General features: G+C 34.2%; 1 protein-coding gene and 1 pseudogene across 1 annotated transcript; one reads left to right on the forward strand and one right to left on the reverse strand.

Moving 5' to 3' along the window:
• Positions 1-17,182: 17,182 nt before the first annotated feature.
• On the reverse strand, positions 17,183-20,616 carry LOC131636750 (GDSL esterase/lipase At5g45670-like; annotated as a pseudogene).
• A 1,530-nt stretch (positions 20,617-22,146) lies between these two features.
• LOC131636748 (uncharacterized) lies at positions 22,147-22,830 on the forward strand. The gene has a single exon (XM_058907343.1). It carries the CDS (start codon positions 22,147-22,149, stop codon positions 22,828-22,830), a length of 684 nt encoding a protein of 227 aa, XP_058763326.1.
• Positions 22,831-26,112: the final 3,282 nt, after the last annotated feature.

Consider the following 26,112-nt stretch of genomic DNA (forward strand, 5'->3'; position numbering starts at 1 on the left):
CAATTTGATAAGCACATTAATGGGTCCACTATGCTGCTGGTGAAAAAATAAGATATTGACAATGAAATGTCTAGGGACCATTCATAAACATTGCAAGTGGTCCATTTTAAGTTGACAAAAAATGGAATAAAGTTAGAGGGAAATTTAAGATAAGAATAAGATGAAGCAATGGAGCACTTTTCTTTTTACATTTTGTTGCCGTAAAGTCATTATCTAAAATTGCATATATTAATGTCAGTTTTTAATAGCTTCATGTTTATAAACTATAAGATGACATAAATACCTTGTAAATCAGAAGCCTTTGTATGTACTTTATCACCTCAGCATTTGGATAAAAACTAAGTAGCCAAAAAAACAAAACCAGCTAAAGGCAATGGAAGAATACACTTTAAAAAAACTAAGAATAGAAGACAACCTACCATTAAAAAAAAACTAAAGAATATCCATTACTTGTATAACTGGATTTCAATGATGAATGAGAAAAGGGGACGAGCATGGGTTTCAACACCCAAAATCTTCTTTCTTCTAACAAAATCATGTTAAATACTAACCCAAACTAACAAAAGGAGATTCAATATCTAAAAGAATTTTAAAAATCATAGTAAAACATTTTTATGGTTTAGTAAAAGAACAATGGAAATGAAACATGTGATTGGGATATATTATGCAGAAGGGTAAATAACCCATTAAGACTAGATTAGAGAAATCAGTGTTGTATTCTAACTTTTCTGTTAGATCTTGCAGAACAATAACGTAACCTTTTAGGAAAATAGTGTTGTGTATTAAACTTAGAGGATAGAGGTATTTAAGGAATCCTTTTCTCTCTTTGAAATATGTAAATTTAGCTAGTGGATATGATTGAAGATAACTCTCAGATAAAATACAACACTTTGTTTGTTTAATATAAAACATTGTTTATGACAGGGACTGATAAAGTCAAAGAACTACCCTTGGAAATTTGAGAACTCCATATTTGGAGCTAGAGACCAACAGGGAGAATTTAAGTCAGCTGCTCATGTTTTGTCAGTATGTTACTTACTTAAGTCTTGCAAAGTTATATCATACTTTTATTATGGAGAATGTTTTTTTTAATCTCATGCATGATATTGAACTTCAATGTCACTATGACAAAATTGTTTTTAATGTTAAATGCACTTTTTGTCCCTCTATTATGATGTTTTTAAATTTTTAGTCTCCCAATTTTAAAACCCAATTTTTTAGAATTTTGTTTCATTAGGCTATGTTTGGGAGTTTGGAGGGGGAGGGAGGGGAGGGCTTTGAAAAATAGGAAGAATTGAGTGAAAATGATAAAAAGATTTTGGGTAGGAGGGTTTTGGAGGGTTTGATTTTATTCATAATACCAAAAACCCCATAAAATGGGGGAACTCAAAAATTGTATTGAAGGAGGGTTTTAAAGGGCTTATATAAATTTTCCAAATATTTTTTAGGTTGTTATAGTATTCTGAAAAATTAAAAATTTAGTAATGATAATGACTCTTTTATCATTCTAAATAAAATCATTTTTTCAAAAAATGTCAAATATTTTTTTATATTTTTTTAAAATTTATTTTTGAAAGCCTTCCCCTCTCCTCCCCTCCAAACTCCCAAACATTGTAATATCCTAATATTATTTCAAGAGACTAAATATTAGGAATAACTATTTAGTTAGAATGTAACTAAATGGCACTTTGGTAAATAAAGTTTAGTTGGGGGATACTTTAGTCTTTGCACTCTATCTAAGTCTTAAGGGTTGTTTGGTTTGGAACAATTCTGATTTTTAGAAGCCAAAAACAGAATTGTGGAGAGTAGAAGAGGAAGAACGTGAAACAAGAAGGAAGGAGAGGAAGACCCATTGCCAACTTCAACTTTCAGCCTTGCATGCACCTTTGATCCATCAACCTTCATCATCTACTTCTGATTTTCAGAGCTTCTTCCTCAGCCTAATCAGGTGAGTCTCATAGATAGAGACCTTGGGGAATATTTTGGGGGTTTATGCTAACTTTGGGGATTAAGGGTTTGTGAGTAAATGCTTTGATCCTCATTCTTTTGCATGTGTTAGACCTTGTTGGTAGCAATAATCCGTTTACATATTGTTTCTATGTCTCATTTTCATTTAAGAATGGATGCATGTCGAAATTTGGGGCTTGGGGACCCCAAATACGTTTCTGCATTTTTGCTGATTTTGCAGAGTTCGCTGCAGCGAACTTTCATTCGCTGTAGCGAATGATTCGCTGTAGCGAATGATTCGCTGTAGCGAACTGTGTAGCAAATAAACCTGGGAGTTGAATTAATTCATTCGCTGTAGCGAACTTTCCTTCGCTGTAGCGAATCGGGGCTTCGCTGGGAGTTCGCTGTAGCGAACTAACCTGGATTTGAGAAAGTTTGCTTCTGTTTGAGTTCGCTGTAGCGAACAGAAGTTCGCTGTAGCGAACTAGTCTGATGCAGAATTGATATTTCCCCTATTTGAGTGCAGTTTCGCTTCGTATCGGAACCGAAGGCCTCTAATGACTTGTATGATATGTTAGTGCATGTTCTAAGTGTATGAGACTAATATATGATCACCATCTTACTTGTATGCATGTATGTTTAAGAGATGCAATTGTTGATTGTGTTATGATGTGATCGTTTCCTTTCTCGTTCGTTCCGGTTGAACGTTCGGAGACACTTTGCCCCTGTGGCCTGATTGTGTTATGGTATGCTGAATCGAAGTGGGCCTAGGCTATTAGGGGGTAAATCGCATAGAACACTTGATACCGTTGCGATGTGCTTGTGCGGGCCGAAGGGGGCACTTCCACACTTGCAGTACACATCAGCGTTCTCGGTATGTTCTACACACCTGAGCTACCATTGTGATGTGCATGTGGAGGTCTTATAGGCGTTTCTCCACTAGCGGTTACACATCGGCGTGCTTGGTTTGGTGGAGAAGTAATGCCATGTAGGCAACATTACTTTCGATTCGCCTCTAATGATGCCACGTAGGCAAGATCACTAGGCTTTCGCCCGGTGGGCTCGTGTTGTCAAGATGGCGTTTTGTACTGAGCTGGCTGGGTCCCTCACACGTGCGTTTTGATGGTTGACGAGGCTGTGACGCCATGTAGGCAATGTCACCGCTGCAACTCGTCGCAAACGGTGTGCCACTTAGGACTCGTTTGTTCCATCTTGCGGTGTGCCGGTACAAGTCTCTTGACGCGATGCACGGGTGTAACTCACCGAGGGTGTGGATTGCGTAGCCTAATGAGCGGGCTGTAACTTGCTCCTGGATTCCTCGTACATGGGTACGGGTTTGCATACGGTGGTTTTGATTGTGTGATTATCTTTGTAGCCACATTGGATAGTTATGGGACTTCTAATGGTGGTATACCTTGTTTGTACTTGTACCTAGCCGTGAGGTAACCCGGATTCTCGGTGGATCCATTGATTGCATGCTCCTTGTAGAACCGAGTGAACCCGTAAGATAGGGAGACTCACTGAGATTTAGTAATCTCACCCCATTCCAATTATTCTTTTTCCAGGTGGTTCGAGGCAGGATCGTGGGAAGGGTAAGATGCCTTAGCTTCGAGATGGTGTTTCTTGGCGATGCGTTCTTTTATAGTTCTTGATATTTTGTACTATCATCTTTTGTACTATGGATATGTATTCGTACCAGTTGGAACTCATGTATTTTGGCCATAACAGTTTGGGCTTTTGTACTTGTACTTATATATTATCCATTCCGCTGCTTATGTTTATGATTTTCGAGTACCATTCTAATGCCATATACGTATATCCTAGGCAATGTATGTATGGGGTGTTACAAACATAGCCTTAGTGATTTTGTTGGTCTCCCTCCAATTTTAGTGATGAATAAGTTATAAAATTTATTTTTAATTTTTATAGTAAACATGATATCATATAACCGGAGAACTAAGGGTTCTCCAACCTGTTTACAAAAGGAACGGCAAAAACGCCTAAACACAGAAATTACATCCCAAATATAATTACGATAAGAACCTTAGAGGTTCTTTGACAAAATCGTAAAAGGAATAATTGGAGTGAGTAATTTCTCCGCAAAATGACCACCTCCAAGCCAAGATTTTGATGTTCCAAGCTAAATCATCAAAATTCCAAACCGCTTCCCTAAAACAAACCCCATTCCTACCTAACCAAATAGCCCACGTCGTTGCCAACCAAATAATATCCACTTTCTTTACATCTACCTTCTTTGATATACAAAACGAGCGCCAATCCATAAAACTCGACAAACTCTCTTTTTCCTCTATCCCACTCTTTTCAATCCACCCCGCTATATTCCTCCAAATATTCTTTACAAAAGAACAAGCAAAAAAAGAATGGTCTCTATTTTCCAAATCCCTCGTACAAAAGGAACACTTTAAGTTATCAAGAGAGAAAGGGATACCTCGAAGCACCAATAGGTCTTTTGTTGGAAGCCTATTAGCAAGGAGCCTCCACGCAAAAGCTTTTATCTTGAATGGGACGTTCGACTTCCAAACCAACCCCTTCGCCTCATGAAATCTACAAAGAGGACCAAACGGAGCACGCTTACTAGCATACTCCGTATAACACGATGCAACCGAAAAACCTTCACCGCTATTGAGATCCCCCTCCACTCCGTCCTTGTCCTCCCCCAAATCCCCGAAATCCACCAACAAATTCCCAATCTCCTCCCATTCGACCAAAATAGCACCGTTAGACAACAAGTGCTCCGCTATACCAATATCCCCCCACACCCATTTACCATCCACCCATCCACCCATCGCGGCTACCGCCACCCCTTTCAACGCCGATGCCTCAAAAAGGGCTGGAAACTCAACCTTCAAAACCCTCCCGTCCAACCAAACCGACTCCCAAAAAGGTGTTCGAAACCCATTATTTATTGAAAACCTACACAAAGAAACAAACGGGTCAAGAAAAAAATCGGTCCCAATTTTCAACATATCCTTTCACCAAAAGGATGCCCTCCTAACATCTTTGGCATCAACCACCCCTCCCGACATCTTCACCGAAAGATCACCATAACGAGATTTTAAGATTTTGAAACAAAGAGAATCCGCCTCTTGAATGATCTTCCACCTCCACTTGCTCAAAAGTGCCACATTAAAATCTTTAATATTTTTCACTCCTAATCCCCCCCTTCTCAAACGGTTGAGTAACATCATTCCAACTAATCCAATGGATACACCTCTTCTCATTCCCTCCTCCCCAAAGGAAATTACTTTGGATTTTTGTTATCTCCTTCACCACCTTTTTTGGCATCATGTAGAAAGACATGGTAAAAACGGTTAGAGAACCAAAATGGACTTCAATAATGTAATTCTACCACCTATGTTGAGAAACCTATTTTTCCACACTACCAACTGATTTTTCATCTTGGAAATAAGCGGACTCCACGTCTCGTATTTTCTCGGATTAAAACCCACCAGTATTCCAAGAAAGAAAAAGTTACTTTCTTCTACCTTACAAGCAAGAGAGTTAGAAGCGGCCTCCAAGAAACCTCTACCCACATTGATGCCAATCAACTTGCTTTTATTATAGTTAATGCCCAACCCCGACACTAGCTCAAAAGCCTTAAGAACCACTTTAATAGCCCACACTTGTTTCCAAGACCCTTTTCCAATCAATAAAGTGTCATCCGCAAATTGGAGAATATCCACTTCACAACTACTTTGAAAAATAAAAGCTCTCAAAATCACCCATCTCCATGGATTTTCTTACCAATCTAGCAAGACCTTCCGCCACAAATGACGTGACACAGATGACTCTATATTTTATTATTTAATATTTTTTAATTAATAAATTAATTATTTTAATAAATATTTTTAGAAATGAATAACTTATTTTTTAATATTTTTTAATTAATAAATTAATTATTTTAATTAAATATTTCTAAAAATGGATAATTTATCATCTCTAACACCAATATTATTCTATTTGACTAATTAAAACAATTATAACTATTTATTTTAATTATCCAAGATTATTTAAAATACTCAATATTTCTTTAATTCTCACTCTACCACCCATATCACCACAGCGCACATCATATTCACCAAAACATCACATAACTTCACAAATCAATCACAATATTCGCAATTAAATAATTAAATAAATAATTTAATTATTTTGGGGTGTTACAATTCTCCTCCACTTAAAGAATTTTCATCCATAAAAATTATCTGGCGAAAACAGAAGCGGATAAGACTCTCTCATTTGATCCACGCGTTCCCAAGTCAAACGTAGCTTGGTAAGTAGTTCCATGAGAACACAGTAGAACTATGTCATAAAAGTATACATGTATAATGTAATTGGCTTAAAATTGTGTTTCACCTCTAGTTTCCAGCCTCCCTGATGTGTATATCATTTCATAACTAGTTTGGTCCTTAAATAAAGTTTTCATTAAAGGGAATGTTTTTAACTCAACCTCACCCTCCAGCTCTAATTTCAAGAAACTTACTCAAAACTGAACCTAACTAACACACATATTCACGATAGTTATATTCTATACCGAACACACATTACTTACGTAAGAATCAACTCTAAGTTTTGTTACGTGGTTACCCAATTGAGATTCTAATTGTAAATCTGAAACCTTAAGACCCTCTAAACCATAGAGGCGACTGAAGAGACGCCAAAGGTATGGAAGGAAGAGCCGCGAGCTATTAATTTTTTATTTTATTTTTAAATAAGCAATGGAATTAAAGGGAGCAAAAGGGATGCTCCACCCTGATACAAAACGGAAAGTTCCTACCTCTCAAAGCACTCGAGAGGAAGAATTTTCCAATAATAAAAGCTACAAAGATTCACCTTCTTATAAGAGGAACAAAGCCACCTCCACGAAATATGAACAATCTCCGACATGCACTCGGTAAAACTAAAAGACTCCTCTTTAAAGATCACTGCATCACGCTTTAACCAAATAGACCAAACCGTAGCAAGCCAGACAATTTCCGCGATCATTCTCTTATTCAAGAAAAGGACTTTTCCATAATTATGAAAAAAATCCCCAAACTCCTCAAGAGACATGAACTCGGTAAAATCAAGCCACATATACACCCTTCTCCAAATGCGAGAAGTAATATCACACGAAAAAAATAAGTGCGGTAAAGATTCCTCCTCCGATAAGCATAAAGCACATAAAGAATCAAGACCTTCCACCAAAATACCCCTTCTCACCAATTGATCCCTAGTGGCTATTCTATTTAGAATAAATCTCCAACCGAAAAAAAGAATTCTCGAAGGAACTTTGCACTTCCAAAGTAAGTTTAGAGCCAATACCTTGTTACCATCCATAGGAGGCCCAGAGAAATTTGCCATAAAGCGATCGTAGCACGACTTCACCGAGAAACACCCATTAGAAGTCAAAGATCATGAAAAACTGTCCTCAATATTCTCACGCATCGGAACCCGTTGGAGGACAGCAATTAAACGCTGCAGGGAACCTGCCATCTGCTGACCGGCTGCTGAGTCCAAACCGGAACTGCTGCCAGCACCAACAGCAGTGTGCATAGTAGCGTCACCCGCCTCCACAGAATTCGGCCAAACTGATTCTTCAAACCTGGCTGTAGCATTGGCTGCATCACTCCCTTCCCCGAACCACATTGCAAAATTCCAACGCCAACATCCTCCACCAAAAACCCTGCAAGATTTATAGAATCCATATAATTTTCAGACAAAAAGAATAGATCGGGAAAGGCTTCCATCAACGATTGTTGTCCCGCCTAAGACGCATACCAAAAAGGTGTAAAAGCCCCGTTACCAATTTTACATTTAATTGCACCCGTAAAATGGTCGAAGAGAAGCTTCTCATAATTATCCGAAACAATTAAATCTCTCCACCAAAAAGAATCCTTCTTATTCAAGACCGATACATCCCCTATCAACACTTTAAGCTTCGTATTGCCATATCTAGCTTCTAACAAATTTTGCCAAACCGCCTCCTTGTCCATAAGAATACGCCACTTCCATTTGCTTAGCAAAGCTACATTCACAATGTCCACATTTTTTACCCCCAAACCTTCTTCCTTTCGCGGTTTACATACCGCATCCCAACACACCCAATGAATAATTTTTTAAGATCAACTCCTCCCCAAAGAAACTTGCTTTGAATTGATTTAATCTCATTCAACACCTTCTTAGGGGCTTTGTAGAAAGAGAGCGAATAAATCGGGATTGCACTAAGAACCGAATTAACCATCTCCACCTTACCCGCCATACTAAGATATTTACCTCTCCACACATTTAATCTTTTTCTAAGCATTGCTAGAAGATCCTTCCACATCGAAAGTTTCCTTGGATTATCACCTACTCTCACTCCATGAAATTTGAACAAAAGAGATCCCACTTTGCAAGATACGAAGGATGAAGCCGCTTCCAAAAACCAATCTCCCGCATTAATTCCATAAAGATTACTCTTGTGAAAATTAATCCGTAAGCCCGACAACATTTCAAAACCTCTAAGGATAGCTTTCATACTCCATAAATTCGCGGTATCTCCTTCCGCCAAAATAAAAGTATCATCCGCAAATTGTAACTTATCCACCTCCTTGTCACCTTTGAAACTAAAGCCACAGAATTCACCTAGCTCCTTTGATTTCTTCATTAAGGCCGTAAGAGCCTCCATGACTAAAACGAACACAAACGGAGACAAGGGATCACCTTGCCTAAGACCTTTCTCCACACTAAAATCGTTGGAAGCACTCCCATTAACAAGGATGGACATAGAATTGGTAAATATAAAACACTCCATCCATCTCATCCACCGAGCACCAAACAAACACTTTTTCAAACTGTTTTTCTAAACACACTACACTTCTCTTTTCAAACAATTCAAACAAACAAGTGAGCTAAGCAATTAAAAGCCCATGGATAACAATGGATACAAAGGGTGCTTACACCTTCCCTGTGTATATTCTACCCCCCGAGCTCAAATCTCTTTCAAAGGGCTTTCCTGTTCTTTTTGTCTTTCTTAAAATTGGATAAAATAAAAGTCGGCGGCGACTCTTGCTAACCGCAATATTTAAAAAAGTCAGTTCTCCCACTATGTTACAGAGACCAACGCAAAAATCGAGGATGACAAAATCTATGAACCGTTACCGCTGGAACAGACTCAATCTGTTAAATGGCAAAAAAGTTATGCGCGTTTGAACAGCGAGAATCTTCTAGTCATCTGAGGCGGAAAATTCAATTGTGCAAAATTTTCGTGCGCAACTCTCAAAGAATGCAATGAAGATTAAAATCTGAACTCCGGATCTGAAGAGAAATAATAGCCGATAAAATTTGAGAAAAAGTTTCTCCGGAATGGGCCTCATCCGATCAAAATTGTTGAAGTTATGTATTTTCGAGTCTTGTCGCACAATGCCGAAAACTCCGTTTTTGCCATTAATTCTCGACGCATTCACAATATTAAGGAATTTATGGTGCAGAATTGCCCTTTGGTTCCAACATAGGAAACGTTAGGGACATTGAGACGAAATTTGTGTTAAAATTTCAATCGAAGAAGATAGACGGTGTATGAGTTATGAATTTTTTATCGTCTAGGAGACAGTGGTTCAACACGCTTTCTCACCGTATATCCTCAGGTAAATTACGAATACGAAAATATATGATAAATGATCTGATTAATATTATCAGTTACCGGGTAAAAGACCCCACATTACTAACAGAACTTGCAAAGAACTTGCAAAGTCTATGCTTTAAGTTGTGCTGTTGCAGGAATTGAAGATTCTCTTTAAAGATCAACATAAGAAGTAACAAGATGAATCAAGCTCTTGGATTCTTGAAGCAAGCTGAGTGCTATGAAGCTTCAGAATCAGAAGCAAGAAGGAAGAATGTTCAGATATTCTGATGATAGAATATGATCTGAAACATTATGTCTAGTTGTTCTGATACATTCTATATGGCTTATATGGCTCTGATACATATTATGTGTTCTGAAACATATTCTATGTTCTGTCTCATTCATGCTGACTTTTGTCGTTTAGTTTTGTTCTGTAACATTTCAGGATGTAGAGATGCTCTGATGATGCTCTGGTACATTCAACAATGTTCTGATACAATCTAGCATGAAGTGATGTAAGAAGAAATTCAAGCTCTGAAGCTGTCCCAATGGAAGAAAGAATCAGAAGCTGTGGATGTTCTGAAGATCTAAAGAAATTCAAGTTCTGAAGCTGTCCGATGGAAGCAGAAGTCAGAAGCTGGGAATGTTCTGAAGATCAAAGAAATTCAAGTTCTGAAGCTGTCCGATGGAAGCAGAAGTCAGAAGCTGTGAATGTTCTGAGGATCTAAAGAAATTCAATGTTCTGAAGCTGTCCTATGGAAGCAGAAATCAGAAGTCATGAATGTTCTGAAGATCAAGCACATGTGAACGTCTCTACCGAAATAATCAGGGAAGTCTTTTATTTATAAAATTCTTCTAGTATTAATTTCAGGGGGAGATTATTCATCTCAGGGGGAGATTGTTAATCTCAGGGGGAGACATATTCACATGCTTATGCTATAGCTGTGTAAATTGTCTTTAGCTGTCCGTTCTTTCTGATCGCAAATTCATATCATTTATATATGTTTTTGTCATCATCAAAAAGGGGGAGATTGTTAGAACAAGATTTGTTCTGATCAATATTCTTAGTTTTGATGATAACAAGGATATGAATTTTATGTGAGATAATGTGGTACTCTAATACATTGCAATTTCCTTTTCAGGAAATATATAAAGAGTATGCACAAATCAGCGCTTAGAAGCTTTGACTCAGAAGGTTCAGCATGCAACATCAGAACATGGTCTGGCAAGACATCAGAAGATGGTCAAGGCAGAATCAGAACATGGGTCTATGGAAGCATCAGAAGAACTTGAGATCAGAAGCAGAAGCACTGAAGTTCTCATGGTATCACGCTCAGAAGCACTTCAAGGTCAGAAGACAAGAAGATGCTTTGCACCAAGCTGTTTGACTCTGATGATATTCAAACGTTGTATACATAAACATCAGATCAGAAGAAAGTACAGGTGGCAGGCTACGCTGACTGACAAAAGGAACGTTGGAAGCTATTAAAGGCAACGTCAGTAGACACAATGTGAACAAGGCTCGAGGTAGTTGACAAAAGCGTGAAACATTAAATGCAATGCTGTACGGAATACGCAAAGCATTAAATGCTCCCAACGGTCATCTTCTCAAGTGCCTATAAATATGAAGTTCTGATGAGAAGCAAGGTTAACCAATTCTTGACGATTTCTGTGAATATTAACTTGCTGAAACGCTGTTCAAATCAAAGCTCAGAAACTTCATCTTCATCAAAGCTCACTACATTGCTGTTGTAATATATTAGTGAGATTAAGCTTAAACGTTAAGAGAAATATCACTGTTGTGATTATAGCTTTTCAGAAGCATTTGTAATACTCTTAGAATTGATTACATTAATTTGTAAGTAACTGGAGTGATCAAGTGTTGATCAAGATACTCTAGGAAGTCTTAGCTTGTGTCTAAGCAGTTGTAATTAGAGTGATCACGTGGTGGTCAGGATACTCTAAGAAAGTCTTAGCTTGTGTCTAAGCATTTGTTCCTAGAGTGATCAGGTTGTGATCAGGATACTCTAGAAGACTTAGTCGTGGGCTAAGTGGAAAACCATTGTAATCTGTTGCGATTAGTGGATTAAATCCTCAGGTGAGGTAAATCACTCCGTGGGGGTGGACTGGAGTAGTTTAGTTAACAACGAACCAGGATAAAAATAACTATGCAATTTGTTTTTATCGTTCAAGTTTTTAAGACTACACTTATTCAAACCCCCCCCCTTTCTAAGTGTTTTTCTATCCTTCAAAGTCCAATTGGTAATAGGTTATAAATAGAAACCTTTGTAACCTAGTTTTATTTAGAAAACCTTGTTTAGAAAAGATGTAGTCATTAGGGTTTCTATTGGTAGACCACACAGGTTGTGGGATGGCTGCCATGTCCTTCTCGAAACCTGTAGGTAAGAGAAGTGATTGTTCTCAATCGAAACCTGTAGGTAAGAGTTGAGTACTGTGTTCTTGATTGAAATTGTGAAGCAAGATCAAGTTATTGTTCATTGTTAATTGTGTAAATAGCTGTTGCAGGGTTGTAACAGTTAGGTATCACTAGGGAGTGAGCAGAGGTTCTCATGTGTTGGATGGATGTCTGAGATAAAGGTTGCATTGGGTAGTGACTAGGTAAACCAGAGGTTGTTTCTCTGTAAACCTGAGGTTGTTTACATAAAATAGTACTAGTGATAGTGAAATCTTCTTCCTGGCTTGGTAGCCCCCAGAGTAGGTAGTTAGACCGAACTGGGTTAACAATTAACTGTGTTATTTATCTTCAGCATTATGTTGTTTATTCAGTCATGGATATTATGACATCGTGTATAACATAAGGTTCAAAAGTGTTAGCTATTCCTTTACAGAACCATATAAATCTACAATTTGAGTGTGTTGACTAAACATATGTCATCCCAAGTCTCATTGACTCCTTCTTAGGGGTAATTAAAATTTGGGGGATCTTCTGTTCTGCCTCTGCAACATTAATAACAGATCAGATGTCTTGACATCGTGAATGGCATCCTGAGTATGTCTTACCAGAATTTCAGGTTTCGCAACCCAGAAAGGAATAGACTGGTGTTAAAGCAAGGAAGAAGTGGATTCCCAAAAAGGCTGTGAATGCCCTCCTAGCTCACACTTCTGTCAGAGCCACCACTAGAAAAAACTAATATTTTGATAGTGGGTGCTCTAAACACATGACAAGTATCCAGATATTCTTGGTAAACATCAAGACGCGTTCTACAAGTTATATCACTTTTGGAGATCATAGATTAAAAGGTGAAATAAAAGGTGTGGTTAAGCTGGACCATGTAGGATAGCCAGGTCTTGACAGTGTTTTGATTGTTAAGCGGCTAACTGCTAACATGATTAGTATTAGTCAACTATGTGACCAAGGTTTAAAAGTTAACTTTAACAAGTCGGAATGCCTTGTAACAAATGAGGGAGGTGAGGTTATCATGAAGGGAATCATATCAAAAGATAATTGTTACTTATGGAGTCCTCGAAAAACTGAATGCTTCTCAACCAGTTTGATGTCAAATAAGGATGAAGCTAACCTATGGCGTCAAAAAATTGGGCATCTACACTTTAAAGGTATGAAGAAGGTCTTATCAAGTGAAGCTGTCAGAGGTGTTTCCCGATTAAAGATTGATGAAGAAAATATTTATGGTTAATGTCAAATTAAGAAGCAAACAAGGATGTCTCGTAAGAATCTTCAACATCTTACTACCACGTTTAAGGTCCTTGAGCTGCTTCACATGGACTTAATGGGACCAATGCAAGTTGTAAGTCTTGGAGGAAAGAAATATGCTTATGTAGTTGTTGATGACTTCTTAAGATTCACTTGGGTGAGTTTCATCAGAGAGAAATCTGATGTCTTTGAAATCTTCAAAGAACTGGGTCAAAGGCTGATAAAGGACCCTCTAATTGGTAATGGCGGTGACTCCAATGTAAATGTTGAACCACATACATTAAGACAGCTGATAAAGGACCCTCTATCAGGATTTAGAAAGATCATCCTAAGAAGCATATCATAAGAGATATGAATAAAGGGGTAACCACCACGTTAAGCGAAGTTGTGTCAAACTCCTTCTTTGTTTCAAAAGTTTAACCAAAGAATTTCAAGGAAGTCCTGACTGAGAGTTCTGGATTATTGTTATGCAAGAATGTCATACCCCAAATTTGCCCACACTTTTCAAAAATCTGAAGCTATTTCAAAATTTGGGTTTTATAAAAGTTTAGGGTTCATTTACATTGATATCCTATTTTTATAAATATTCAATTTAATGTCTATTTTAAAATATAACCATTTACTCTTAAATTGTTATATTTTAATAAATATAAGAATGCTTGCATATGCTTCATACACTTTCGATTGGTTTTTTATTTCAAACAAATAACATAGCTAAGTTGGTTAGGAAGTAAGGCTTGCACACAAAAGGTAACGGGTTCAATTCCCGCTTGGTGCATTTCCATCTTTTTAAACTATTTTTGATCCTTTTTTGCACTTGGACGCACCTGGACACAAGTACGTCCAGGTTCTTAATCTTGAGGACCAAGAAGGTCCATGGGCCTTTGGGTTGGATCTTTTCCTTTTTAGGATTGTTTTGACCTAATAATTGAATCAAGCCCTCCTCTTCAAATGAATGATGTGAGTGGATTATAATAAAGTATTGGAGACCCTTGAACTACGATTTGAGCCATGGGATCTTGTCCTTGTCAAAAGTCAACTTTCCAGGTGAATTAGGTCAAATACCTTAATTGTGGACGAGATGAATTTGGGAGTTGTTGAGCTTGAATTGAAGTACATCTTGCATTAGATATTGATGTGGGAATCATTTGAAGATGCTTGAGCTCTTTGAATCATTCTTTGAAGCTTTATGAGTCTTCCCAAGTGAAAGCCATGATAGGCTCAAAAACATAATCTGGTGCCTTTGATGGACTTGAGGCTTGATGCTTTGAGATATTGGACATCAAGTGTAAATTCATGGAGAATTTTGAGCTCAATGATTGTGTTGAGGATCAATTTCAAATATTGATTGATCCTTTTCCTGAAATTCCTGGCTTGAAACCCTAATCTAAGTACTTGGTGAACAAGTGACTCCTCTGGATATCTGTTTTGAGTTGATGGAGTAGTTGAGATGTTATATGATGTAACATCTCATGGAGGTCTAGAGCTAGGGTATGACAACATGCTTAAATCGAATTTCGGATCACAAATTACATGTTATGAAATAAACGGGACAACAACGCACATGAAGAAACGCATATGAAATCGCACTGAAATAGAAATTTAACAACACGATTTGTCATTAAACGCATAAACAAGTATAAGCAACCAACAAGTGAATTTCCAAAAGTAAACTATGGAACATTTCCAACTCCGGGCAGAAATGACATCATGCATTAAATTCCACCAAATTCGACATTAAATACCGCAAATTAGTGCATAAAAGCATGTAACGGTTCAAGTTAAATTGACATCAAAGCGCAAGCATATTGCAAACAGAAATTTCTCATGAAAAGTACCGTTTCGAGCACATAAATCACATAATTATTGAATTTTCATACATTCAACAATTGTCAATCGGAATAAAAAATTATCAACGAAATAGTACTCAACAAAACAATTAGCAATCGAAATTCAAGATTATCAACATTTAACCAAATACGGATTTTTACAACATTATCGCTTCAAGAACCAATTAAGTGCATAACTAAAAAAAATCGGCAATTTGATTCAACATCATTTCAATAACTCATGTTCGCATTCAAAGAATCAAGCACAACCTAATCATCAACACTTCAACTCAATCATCATGAACAACAATTATTAACATCAATATTTGAAATCATGCATCAAAAATTATTTTCCATTAACAATTTATGCTCAAGAATCAACAACAATATCTCAAGAATCAACCACGATTAAGTTCAATAATTATCATTCACAATTTAATTCAAGAAAACGTTCAAGCAATTAACAAAATTGAAGCACCAAGGAACTTCCAGTCGAAAGTTATGAATTTAGCACACGCCGTACAACTAACTTTTGATCCAAAAATATCCCAAAACTGCGGAAACTCTTGATTTCTTATGCGTTTCAAAGTACACCGGAGTGAGAGGTCACTTTCTATGATAAGGGTTTGATCGGTCCCTGATGAGAGGGCTTGAGAAAAACTGCGGACTATTCATTTCACTGTATCGAATACAAGTAACCTGAGCTCTCACTTCACTATATCGACTGACAGAAGATTCATTTCTCCTGTAGCTTTTGAAAGAGGGAACCTTGATCCCTTGATTTTGGAGCCAATGACATGTATCTATGTATATGGTCTAATGCAAAGCGTATGTCAATTAGAAACGATAGGAGGACAAATTTAGGAGTGTAACGTTTAGTTTATTGCAATATTTAATTTTTTATTTTTTTTTGTAATTTATTATGAAAATAAAACGATTGGAGGATGAGGAGATAAAAGAGAGAAAATTTTGGAATGTAAATTGTAACTAGTATACGAAAGCATAAGAAAGAGGTGATATTTCTCATGGCGACCTTGTTTGGATGAAAAACAATGAAGGTAAGGACTTATTCCGTACAATAATATAGGTCACAAATTCAAAAGGTTTGTTGGTAGTAGAATTTTATATCCTAATAAAATAAAATAGAAACCTTAATATAAATAAAGAAGATAAAAAGTATTGTTTACATTTCATGCGGTATGTGAAAGATCTTTGCGAAAGTTCTCATGTAACAATATTTGTGAAAGTTTTGTCTCTTAAAAATAATAAAATAGTAGCAACTTTTTAAAGGAATATGTTTTGGACAAAAGTATTGTAAGAGTTCAACAACTGAATATTATTACACATAAAAACTTATAGATGTCTGTTTAAGAATTTACACTTTTAAGTTTTTTGTCTAAGTTTATTAATCATTTATACATGCTTTTTAGTTTTGTTTAATATAGGTCGTGTTCAAGATTAGTTCGGTGATGTTTTAAAATTCTATTGATTAAAATGAAGGTTTGTAAAATAATATAAAAGTAAGGTAGAAGTTGTCAATCTATTCCTTCGGTTAAGAAATTTAAGCAAGGGGAAACATGCTCAGAAATAAAAAAAAAATTTGTGTTTAGGATTGAACTCATAATCATATTAGATTTATCATTAGGTAGCAAATAATACGAATTAATTTTACACACATTCCATTCCATGACAGCTTCTTTGCTTCGCCTACGAAACCATATTGAAATCCCATTACTAATTGAGGTAAATGGTAATATCACTTATTCGTAGTAATATCGGTAACAAGGATATAATCAAACTTACTTGTGGGCTCACCGTTAAGTTGGGAATCAGGAAAAAATTATTTATAAAAGAAAGAGATCTATCCGGTTTATCTTGGAAATGAAATTAAAAAAAGGGTATAGTAACTTAATTTTAAAAAATTATTATACCGAATAAAATTAGTTACTATATTAATTAACATGTTTCGTTGAAGATATGTCAAAAAAGAGAAACCAATGGTATAATTTTATTTCAACTTGTTTTGTACCGTCAAAATAAAATTGAACACAAATGAGACTCGAATCTATTAAAGATAAAAACAATATTACAATGAAAGGGAAACAATTCCAACATCAAAACAGACAACATTAAGGACTAGGACATCAACCCTAATCTTTTTTAGGCAATATGATTGCTTATTGATTGAAAACAAACACAACTGCTTATTGTTCACACACGAAATTATATAAAGATACAATTCAAACTAAGTCTCCTTTCCATTAATGAACTGAGCAAGTTTGTTGATATCCATTGGATAAGTCACATCTGGATAAGAACTGCTATCATACGAAGCTAATGCAACAAGGTTGTTCACGGCTTCTGTGGGGTGAATTCCATCAAAATAAACATATTCATTCCTATCTGTGCATGGTATTGAATCAGGAAAACAAAATCCATTATCTTTCGTCGGACAACATGAAGCATTTGTAACAGTAAAACCTAAAACACAAACGATCATTGGCATTATTGATAATATTTAAGAATCAAAATCATAGATATTTTCATTTGTTTCATTATTAATATTAAAATATAAAATGAAAATAATTAAAATGTTTACCAACTGAGTTGTCTAGGGTGATTGCAGTGGTATTTATGAAGATAGTTTTGGAAAAAATACGCAAGGCATTGAATTCATCCACAACAGATCTAAGCTTTTGACTAAATATTAATGCAGCAGCATTCTGTTCTTCAACACATGATCCATTAAGTTTCCCCTCATTAGCAATCTCAAGCGGAGCGCAACCTATGTTATCTAACCCAACTAGCACGAGTTTACTTGCCCAAGTCTTATGCAAAATCTGTCCACCAAAAATACCAATTTATTAGAAACATTTAAATTATCATTGGCAGTTTTATATCATTGAATTTTATATACAATTTTAGTACATATACCTGTAGGTAAACGGATAATTCGACGATAAGAGCTTGAGCATATTGTTCAGGGGTATAGATGCTACTTGTTGGATAGAGATCTGGTTGAAAATAATTTAGGGCATAATCGTTGGTGCCTATATAAACATAATACAAGCATTTTGACAAATGATTTTGGGCTTGTCGCAAACCGCCAAGCTTGGCGACAATTCTGGACACTGTGATTATGTGATTTTGTAACTGTAATCCCAATGCGATATTATTAATCTACATAAAAATTGCAATACACTACATTAGTGACATTCATTATCTTTGAAAATATGAATATGTTATCAAAACATAATAATCATAAAACATACCAAAAACCAATATAAACCCTTAATAGTAATACAATATAAACACTTACCATATTTAATAAAAAAAAAATTTACAAAACAGAAAAATGATGAACAAATATAATATTTTATTTAAATTTACTATGAATAACTAGTCAGAGACCCGTGCTTCCGCACGGGTGATTTTTTTTTTTGGTGTAGTATTTTTGTAATGATATGAATAATATAAATAAAAGGAATTATAAGCAATATGCATAATTAAAAGGAGTTGTTTTACTTGAATAGAGTTAAAGTTTTATTGGTTGCTCTCCCAATTCTTTGAAAACCGAATATCCATAGGAATCGTTTTGAAATTTGAAAATAAATACTGTAGTTTTCAAATAAAAGTCATTATTGTTTAAAATAAAATAGGCATTGTATTGAAAGTGACCCTTAAGATTAAACATTATTATCGTATTCATGTGCTAATTTTGTGTGTAATAAAGAACCATATATAAAAGGACATGTGAGTTGGAGAAAAAAATAAAATTTTAACAAATGCAAATGTAAAATTTTAAATATAAATGAAAAATATGAAATAATTTACTTAATTGTAAATTTAACAATAATTATATAGAAAACAATGATCCACAAAAAAAATGTTTAAGATAGGTTAAGAACACAATAGCAAAATTGAGTCAGGTAATTTAATAATTGACGGTCCAACAGCAATTAAAAGAAAACGATATAGATCACTATGGTTTATTTTTAAATGAAAAATGATCATATAAATTCAATTATATTAAATAATCATATAAAAAAATACTATAAGATGGAGATAATAAAAATGAAATATTAACATTTAAAAATAAAAATTATCTCTCAATTAATAGTAATTTTTTATTAAAATAAAATAGCTACTATGTTGATAATGACCCGTGAAATAAAAAAATAATTTGATGCGATATAAAATATATTTAAAAACAAATGTAAAATAAACAATAATCATGGAAATTTAATTGTATTAAATAATGATAAAAAATCGTGAGATGGAGAAAAAAATAAAAATAAAGATATTATCTCTTAAATAAAGACAATGATTGATTAAAATAAAATAGAGATTATGTTGATAGTGACCCGTGAGATAATAAATAAATAAATAGAGAAAAAAATTAAAATAAAAGTAAGAAAGTGTGAAAAATGTGAGAGAAATTTGAAATTTTAATTAAGATAGAGAAAATGTATAATGATCGATTAAAAAAATTAAATATTGAGTTGATAGTGGCCCGTGAAATAACTAAATATTTTTGGGAATAATAATTAAATGATCGATTATTAATATTTTTTTGCGATAATAGATAAATGTAGAAAAATTAAAATGAAAGTATGGAAAAATGAAATGTAAAAGAAATTTGAAATTTTTAGTAAGATTAAAATTTAAAAATAGATTATTAATATTTTTTGTGGTAATAAATAAATTAAGAAAAATTAAAATGAAAGTAAGAATGTGGGAAAATGAAATGTAAAGGAAATTTAAATATGACTTCCATCATCCATGGCTTACATGTGATGTCATCACTCATGCAATAAAGTTGTAGGGAAAATGTTATTTAATTCGGACCAATGAAAAGCTAACACTTGGGGCATCCATTCAATAAAGTTGAAAGAGTGAATACTTAATTTGTTAGTTACAAAAATGACCTTTTATTAGTGCAAATAAATTTTGGTGAAAGGGTAATTTAGGCAATTTGGTCAATCTATTATTAATGAATAGATAGTAGATAAATACCACTCTCATTTATATATAAAGATGAACCATGAAATACCGCTGTTTTTTTTCCTGTTTCGTAACGAATTCCAGCTGAACTAGATGCATAGTTGACACCTTTGAGTATATCATCCAGTAGTATTTGCAAAAGGAGGGATGAATTTCTTAAATCCAAGTAGTTCTCCTACATCAATTAACAGCAAACGTTAGCTTGTCTTGATTCAAAATAAAATTATATACGCCATTTATGTCAATTGTTCTTAATAGTACAGATAGTTGTTACCAATTATGTCAACTTTGGTTCTTCCATTGGTAGCTCTTCCGGTTGGTCCTGTTGGAAAGTCGATACCGAATGGCAAGTAATTCGCCTTTGCAGTGGTTTCAATATAGTTGTTGTTACCACTGTCAGAGAAGGAGTCTCCAAATATGAATAGGCAAGGCACTTGAGATGAACCAACACAATGCTGCATGTTGCATGCAGCCAAGAAAACAAGATACAAACCAAACAATGTTTTAGTCGCGCAAGCCATTTCTCTACGTAGAAAAATAAGTATGAAATAGGAAAATGAGAAATGGCAAGTGTGTATTGATCTCACAAAATGTAGGGTATATATAGGAAAATTGGTATATGATATTACAATTATAATACCAATTATTTGTTTTTTTCTTAATGAGAACAAATTGAAGTGTCCCAATTTTTTAAAAGCATTTTAACAGAACTAAAGAATATTCAAAGTTTGGGGAGAGAAATCCACAAATTTTTTCTCCTAATTGTTAAAAAATTGGAATTTAAATCCTTACGACTTATGTCACCATGTAATTGAAAAAATTTGTTTCCAGGTTATTTCACACAGTGAATAAATGCAAGTTGCAAATGTGAAAATCAATAATTTATGAGATGTGAATTTAAAATTTTAGAAGTAATGAAATAGTAAATTTTTTTTATTTAGTAAAATACTAGAATTTTAATAAAATATTATTTTTTAAAGCCACTTAAAAGTGTGTATTATTGTTTGGATGATAATAACATATGGAATATAAAATAAACCCAATTTAAAGTTTGTAAATACAATAGTAAATAAAACCATATATAAATTATTAAATTATTTAAAAAATTATGAATAAAGTAGTAATTAAAGGGAAAAAACATTTGGCGGGTGCTATCCTGCCGACTCGCTAGAAAACGAGGTGAACTTGAATTTTGACCTCTCACTTCTAAGTAGGTCCGTCCTACCACATCCCGATTTTGGACAGATTTAAATGAATAGGCATAAATGGGACGTAATAGAGTTTGACATAACTCATCCTTACAGAATCTATTGGTAAGGTGAAGAGTGTCACTCTATATAATCTCTTTCAATGTTCTATCTCTAATCAATGTGGGACTTGACTTTAGAATTTTCCTAATATACGCGCTCAGACCCAACATTCTTTTTGGACTTGATGCGTGGATATTAACGGTCGACGTCCCATGATCAGATCAATAGACTCTGATACCATATTAGAGTTTGACCTAACTCATCCTTACAAAATTAGTTGCTAAAGTGAAGAGTGTCACTCTATATAAACTTTTTCACCGCTCTATCTCCAATCACTGTGAGACTTGACTTTAGGATCTTCCTAATAGGGCGGGCTGCCCACTTTTCCACCCCTAAATTCTATGATAAATTAAATATTATTTACTAAAATGCATTTATTAATACTTTCTCCATCACATAAAAATCTATTTTTTAGAATTCTTTTCCTTATTCAAAATAATTTTAATATATATTTACTTTTCATTTTCCTCTTTTATATTTAATAATTGGAATATACATTTCCTTTTCTTTTTTCTTTTACCTTTTCTTTTACTTTTCCTTTTCATATTTAAAATAAATGTAATATAAAATAATTGTAATATAGATTCTTTTTCTTTTCTTTTTTACATTTAACATCAATTTTCACAATAATATACATTTACATGGTTTTTTTAAAATTAACATATTTCTCCACTATTTTACAAAACTCATGTTTTAAATAAAAAAATTTAAGATGCCTAACACAAGTCAGTTAATTTGGCGCATACAATAAACATTTTAGAAGGCAATTCAAGTGAGATGCTATCGGCAAATTGGAAGAGGTTTTTGCATATGGTGAACTCGTGTTTGCTGGTTCCTGCTGCTGAGGATGGTTTCGAGTGGATGCCAAGCCATGAAGGTGTGTTTTCAGTAGCAAGTGTGGCTGTTTTACTTGAGGAGTATAAGGAGCCAGCTTGGGGTACTGTTATTATTAGGAGACTGAGCACAATGTGGAAATCGTTGGTTCCGCAAAAAATAAAAATTTTTGCTTGGAGGTTGTTGATTTCTAGGCTGCCCTTGAAAGATTTGTTGCTGCTTAGAGGTTTGGTAGCGAACAACATAGATCCTAAATGCCCATTTTGTGATAACATTGAGGAATCCTTGGAACACTTGTTCTTCTTCTGCCATATTTCAAAGAACATATGGGAAAAGGTTCTTCAGTGGGTTGGTTTTAGCTCAGGCCTTTTAAGGGAGGCGTTTTTGGGTCTTGATGATATTCAATCCAAGGTGTCAAAATCAAGTAACCGGGATAAAGTTAATATTATTTGGTTGGCGACTACTTGGAGTTTATGGCTTATGAGGAATGACATTGTTTTCAACAATGAAACTTTTAGTTTTGAGAAGGTGTTTAACAGAATTGTGTTCCTGTCGTGGCGGTGGTCGGAGTGTAGTATTTTGTTTCCTAGAACTAGTTTCTACGATTGGTATAAGTTACCAATTTAGTGCTGTAGATCTGGTTCTTTGTTTTTTCTTTTCCCGATTGTAAGGGTTGCACCCCTAGTGCGTTTTCCTTTCAATCAATTGCTTATTGAAAAAAAAAAGTGAGATGGTGCCTCCTATAGGCCACTCCAATCAAATTAACGCCCCCAATACGGCAAGTCAGTTTAAATGAATTTTTTTCTAGGACATCTTTTGTAATTCATCTCACTGGTGGTTAGGGGTGATCAAAACCAAACCAACCCAATAGAAAACCGCAAACCAAACCAAACCAAACCGAAACCGCAAAAAACCGCATTTGGTTCGGATTAGTTTGAGTCAGTTTTTACAAAACCGCGCGGTTCAGTTCGGTTTACGGTTTGTATTTTGTAAACCAAACCAAACCGAATCAAACCGCACTATGTTACAACCTAAATTTTACTAACTCACATCCAACCCAAACTTAAATTTATTATACATTAGCATTATGATTACGAACAATTTTCTCATCCTTACACATATAATTTCAGTCCCGATCTTCTAAAATCTCTAATAACATTAACGCACCTTCTTTGCCACATACATCTTCTATCTTCTTCTATAATCTCTACTCTCTTATATTCTTTCTTTTTCACCTTCTCATTTTTATGTAAATATTCCGTATTTCAGTTTCGTTTTTATCGCATATCTTCTTCTCTAATCTCTCAACACTTTTTTTCTTTTTCACTTTCACTAATCTTTCGTCTCTTCTATTTTTTTTATTTCGTTATAATAATTTTTATATTGTTTTATGCTATTATTTTATGTTTAATATTCCACTTTTGTCTAATTTAATTTTTACATATTAAATGGAAAATTGTTGTCAAAATATGACGAGTTTTGTTGTTATTTGATAGTGTATGAATGTATAAATACAAAATTATGTTATCATCTATATGTGTATGTATGGCTCAATAAAATATTTGTAAAAAACCGAACCAATCGAACCGAACCAAACCGCATTAGTTAGGTTTGGTTTGGTTCGAATTTTTTTAAAAGCCAACCGAACCAAACCAAACCGCACTATTTTTTCTCTTGCGATTCGGATGATTTTTTTCGTCAAAACCGCCCAAACCGCACCGCGAGCACCCCTACTGGTGGTTACCTAAACCTACAAAACTAAAATATATTATTTAGAATTAATAACTACAGTAAGTAAATAAAATAAGGGTTAAATATATTTTTGTCCTTATAATTATTTTAACTTTTAATTTTAGTCTCGATTAAAAAAATAATATATGTTAGTACCTACAAAATTATTATGTATGTAATTTTAGTCTCTCCTATTAAACCAATGTGTATTTTTGAATGATTATTTTGAAGACATGTTTAGAACGTTATAAAAAGTTCCTCTAAAAAAAAGAAACTCAAAATTTGATTTCTAAGTCGAGATTTTTATTACTTTTATCATTATCTTTTGAAATTTAAAAAATTCATATTTAATTCTTCTTGTTTTAAAAAATTTTAAAATTTGAGAAAGAAATGTTTTATTGTATTCTAAACATGTATGAAAAAAATTACTCAAAAATTATAAGTTTAAGCTAATTAAACAGTTTTTGAAATTTTAGAAAATAGCAAGGATTAAAACTGCATGCATGAAATTTTTGTAAGGATTAAAATATATAATTTTTTTAATAGGGATTAAAAATGAAAGTTGAAATATTTATAAACACAAAAATCATATTAAATTTACTTTGTTGTGTAGGAAAATGTGAAGCTCAGGTTAATAGAACACCAGGGATCAATGGATATTACAATACATCTAACTCTTTTATTGTCATTAATCTCCCCCTCTAACGAAAATATCAAGTCCTCTCATGTTGTTCAAAACTTCGGATGATTCTAAAACACATCTTCATTGGAGACTTGATACTCAAATAAAAAAACATGTCTATGTCTTTTACTATTCATGTTTGAACAGATGGATAAATATTAAGAAAATGAAAAGATGTATGAAACAATTAATTCACATCACATCTCTATTCATCCTCTTCGGTTGGCGGGTCATTCACAATAGAATTTCCACTAAGGATCTCTTACATAAGAGAGGTATTTTGGATAATAACAACTTGCTTTATGTTTTTTGTTCATCGGAGGATGAGCGTTTATCACATATTCTCGGCGGTTGTCGGGTGGTCGCGGCCAGATAGAAGAAGGTTTTAGAGTGGATTGGATACAGCGCCGGGTTAACCTTGGAGGAATTTCAGGTTTTCCCTTTTAATTTTGATAAGGTGAGATTGTTGGTTCGAAGGGAGATGTAGCGGTAATTTGGCTAGCATCGGTGTGGTGTATTTGAGTGAGGCGAAACGCTATCATATTTGATAATGGGTCCTTTAGTTTTTCGGAATGTGTGTCGGAGATCATTTTCATTTCGTGGAAATGGTTATCCACTACCTATAATCTCCGTGTGTATCGGGAGGAATATCCCTTATACTCTCTTTCTAATACCATTGCCTATTGAAACAAAAATCAATTTAAAAAAATGCAAAGTGTTGTTGCAAGATGAACTGGGGCCTCCTTTGAAGATCAAAATGTAGCTTCCAATTGGAACGGTTTGTCCTACTAGAGACGCCTATTAGATTTCCTTGATCCAAAGGAGGGGCCAATTCGCTTGGTTTAGCTTCTAAAATGTCTAATGCGCGTGGAAATTCAATTGGGTTGAGCTATGCGTCTGATTTTTTTTTTTTTTTTGTTTGTGATAAAGTTTTTAGAAAAATAGTGGAGAAACATATGAATATTTGGATTTTTTTTTAGAAAATATGATTATTTAAAAAAATAGCAATTTTACAAAAAAAACATAACTATAAAAAATAAATGACGAGTTTAATTGTTATGCACTGTCAATTAATCTCATCCACTCGATTATATTATTTTTTTAAAAATTAAAATAGAAATCAAATATTTCCAACAAATTAACGGTTGTGAATCACTGAAGGTATAAAATTTCTTTACAGTGTATTCCAATCAAATTCTTTTATAAAATTTTTTAATTTATTACATTTCAGTTTAATTAACTATTTTACAACATTTTAATACATAGAAAGAATAGATTTTAACACAAAGGATAACCGAGAAGATTAGCGATAAAATAATCCTCATCACTACACACGAAATATACGTGAGTAAACAACCCACCTGAGTAAACATTGGATAAAAGTTAAGATGACATTACTTCATGTTTTTTATAGCTTCATGTTTATAAACTATAAGATGACATAAATACCTTGTAATTCAGAAGCTTTTGTGTGTACTTTATTACCTCAGCATTTG

Source organism: Vicia villosa, unplaced genomic scaffold, assembly GCF_029867415.1.
Source record: "Vicia villosa cultivar HV-30 ecotype Madison, WI unplaced genomic scaffold, Vvil1.0 ctg.001822F_1_1, whole genome shotgun sequence".
Lineage (NCBI taxonomy): Eukaryota > Viridiplantae > Streptophyta > Magnoliopsida > Fabales > Fabaceae > Vicia > Vicia villosa.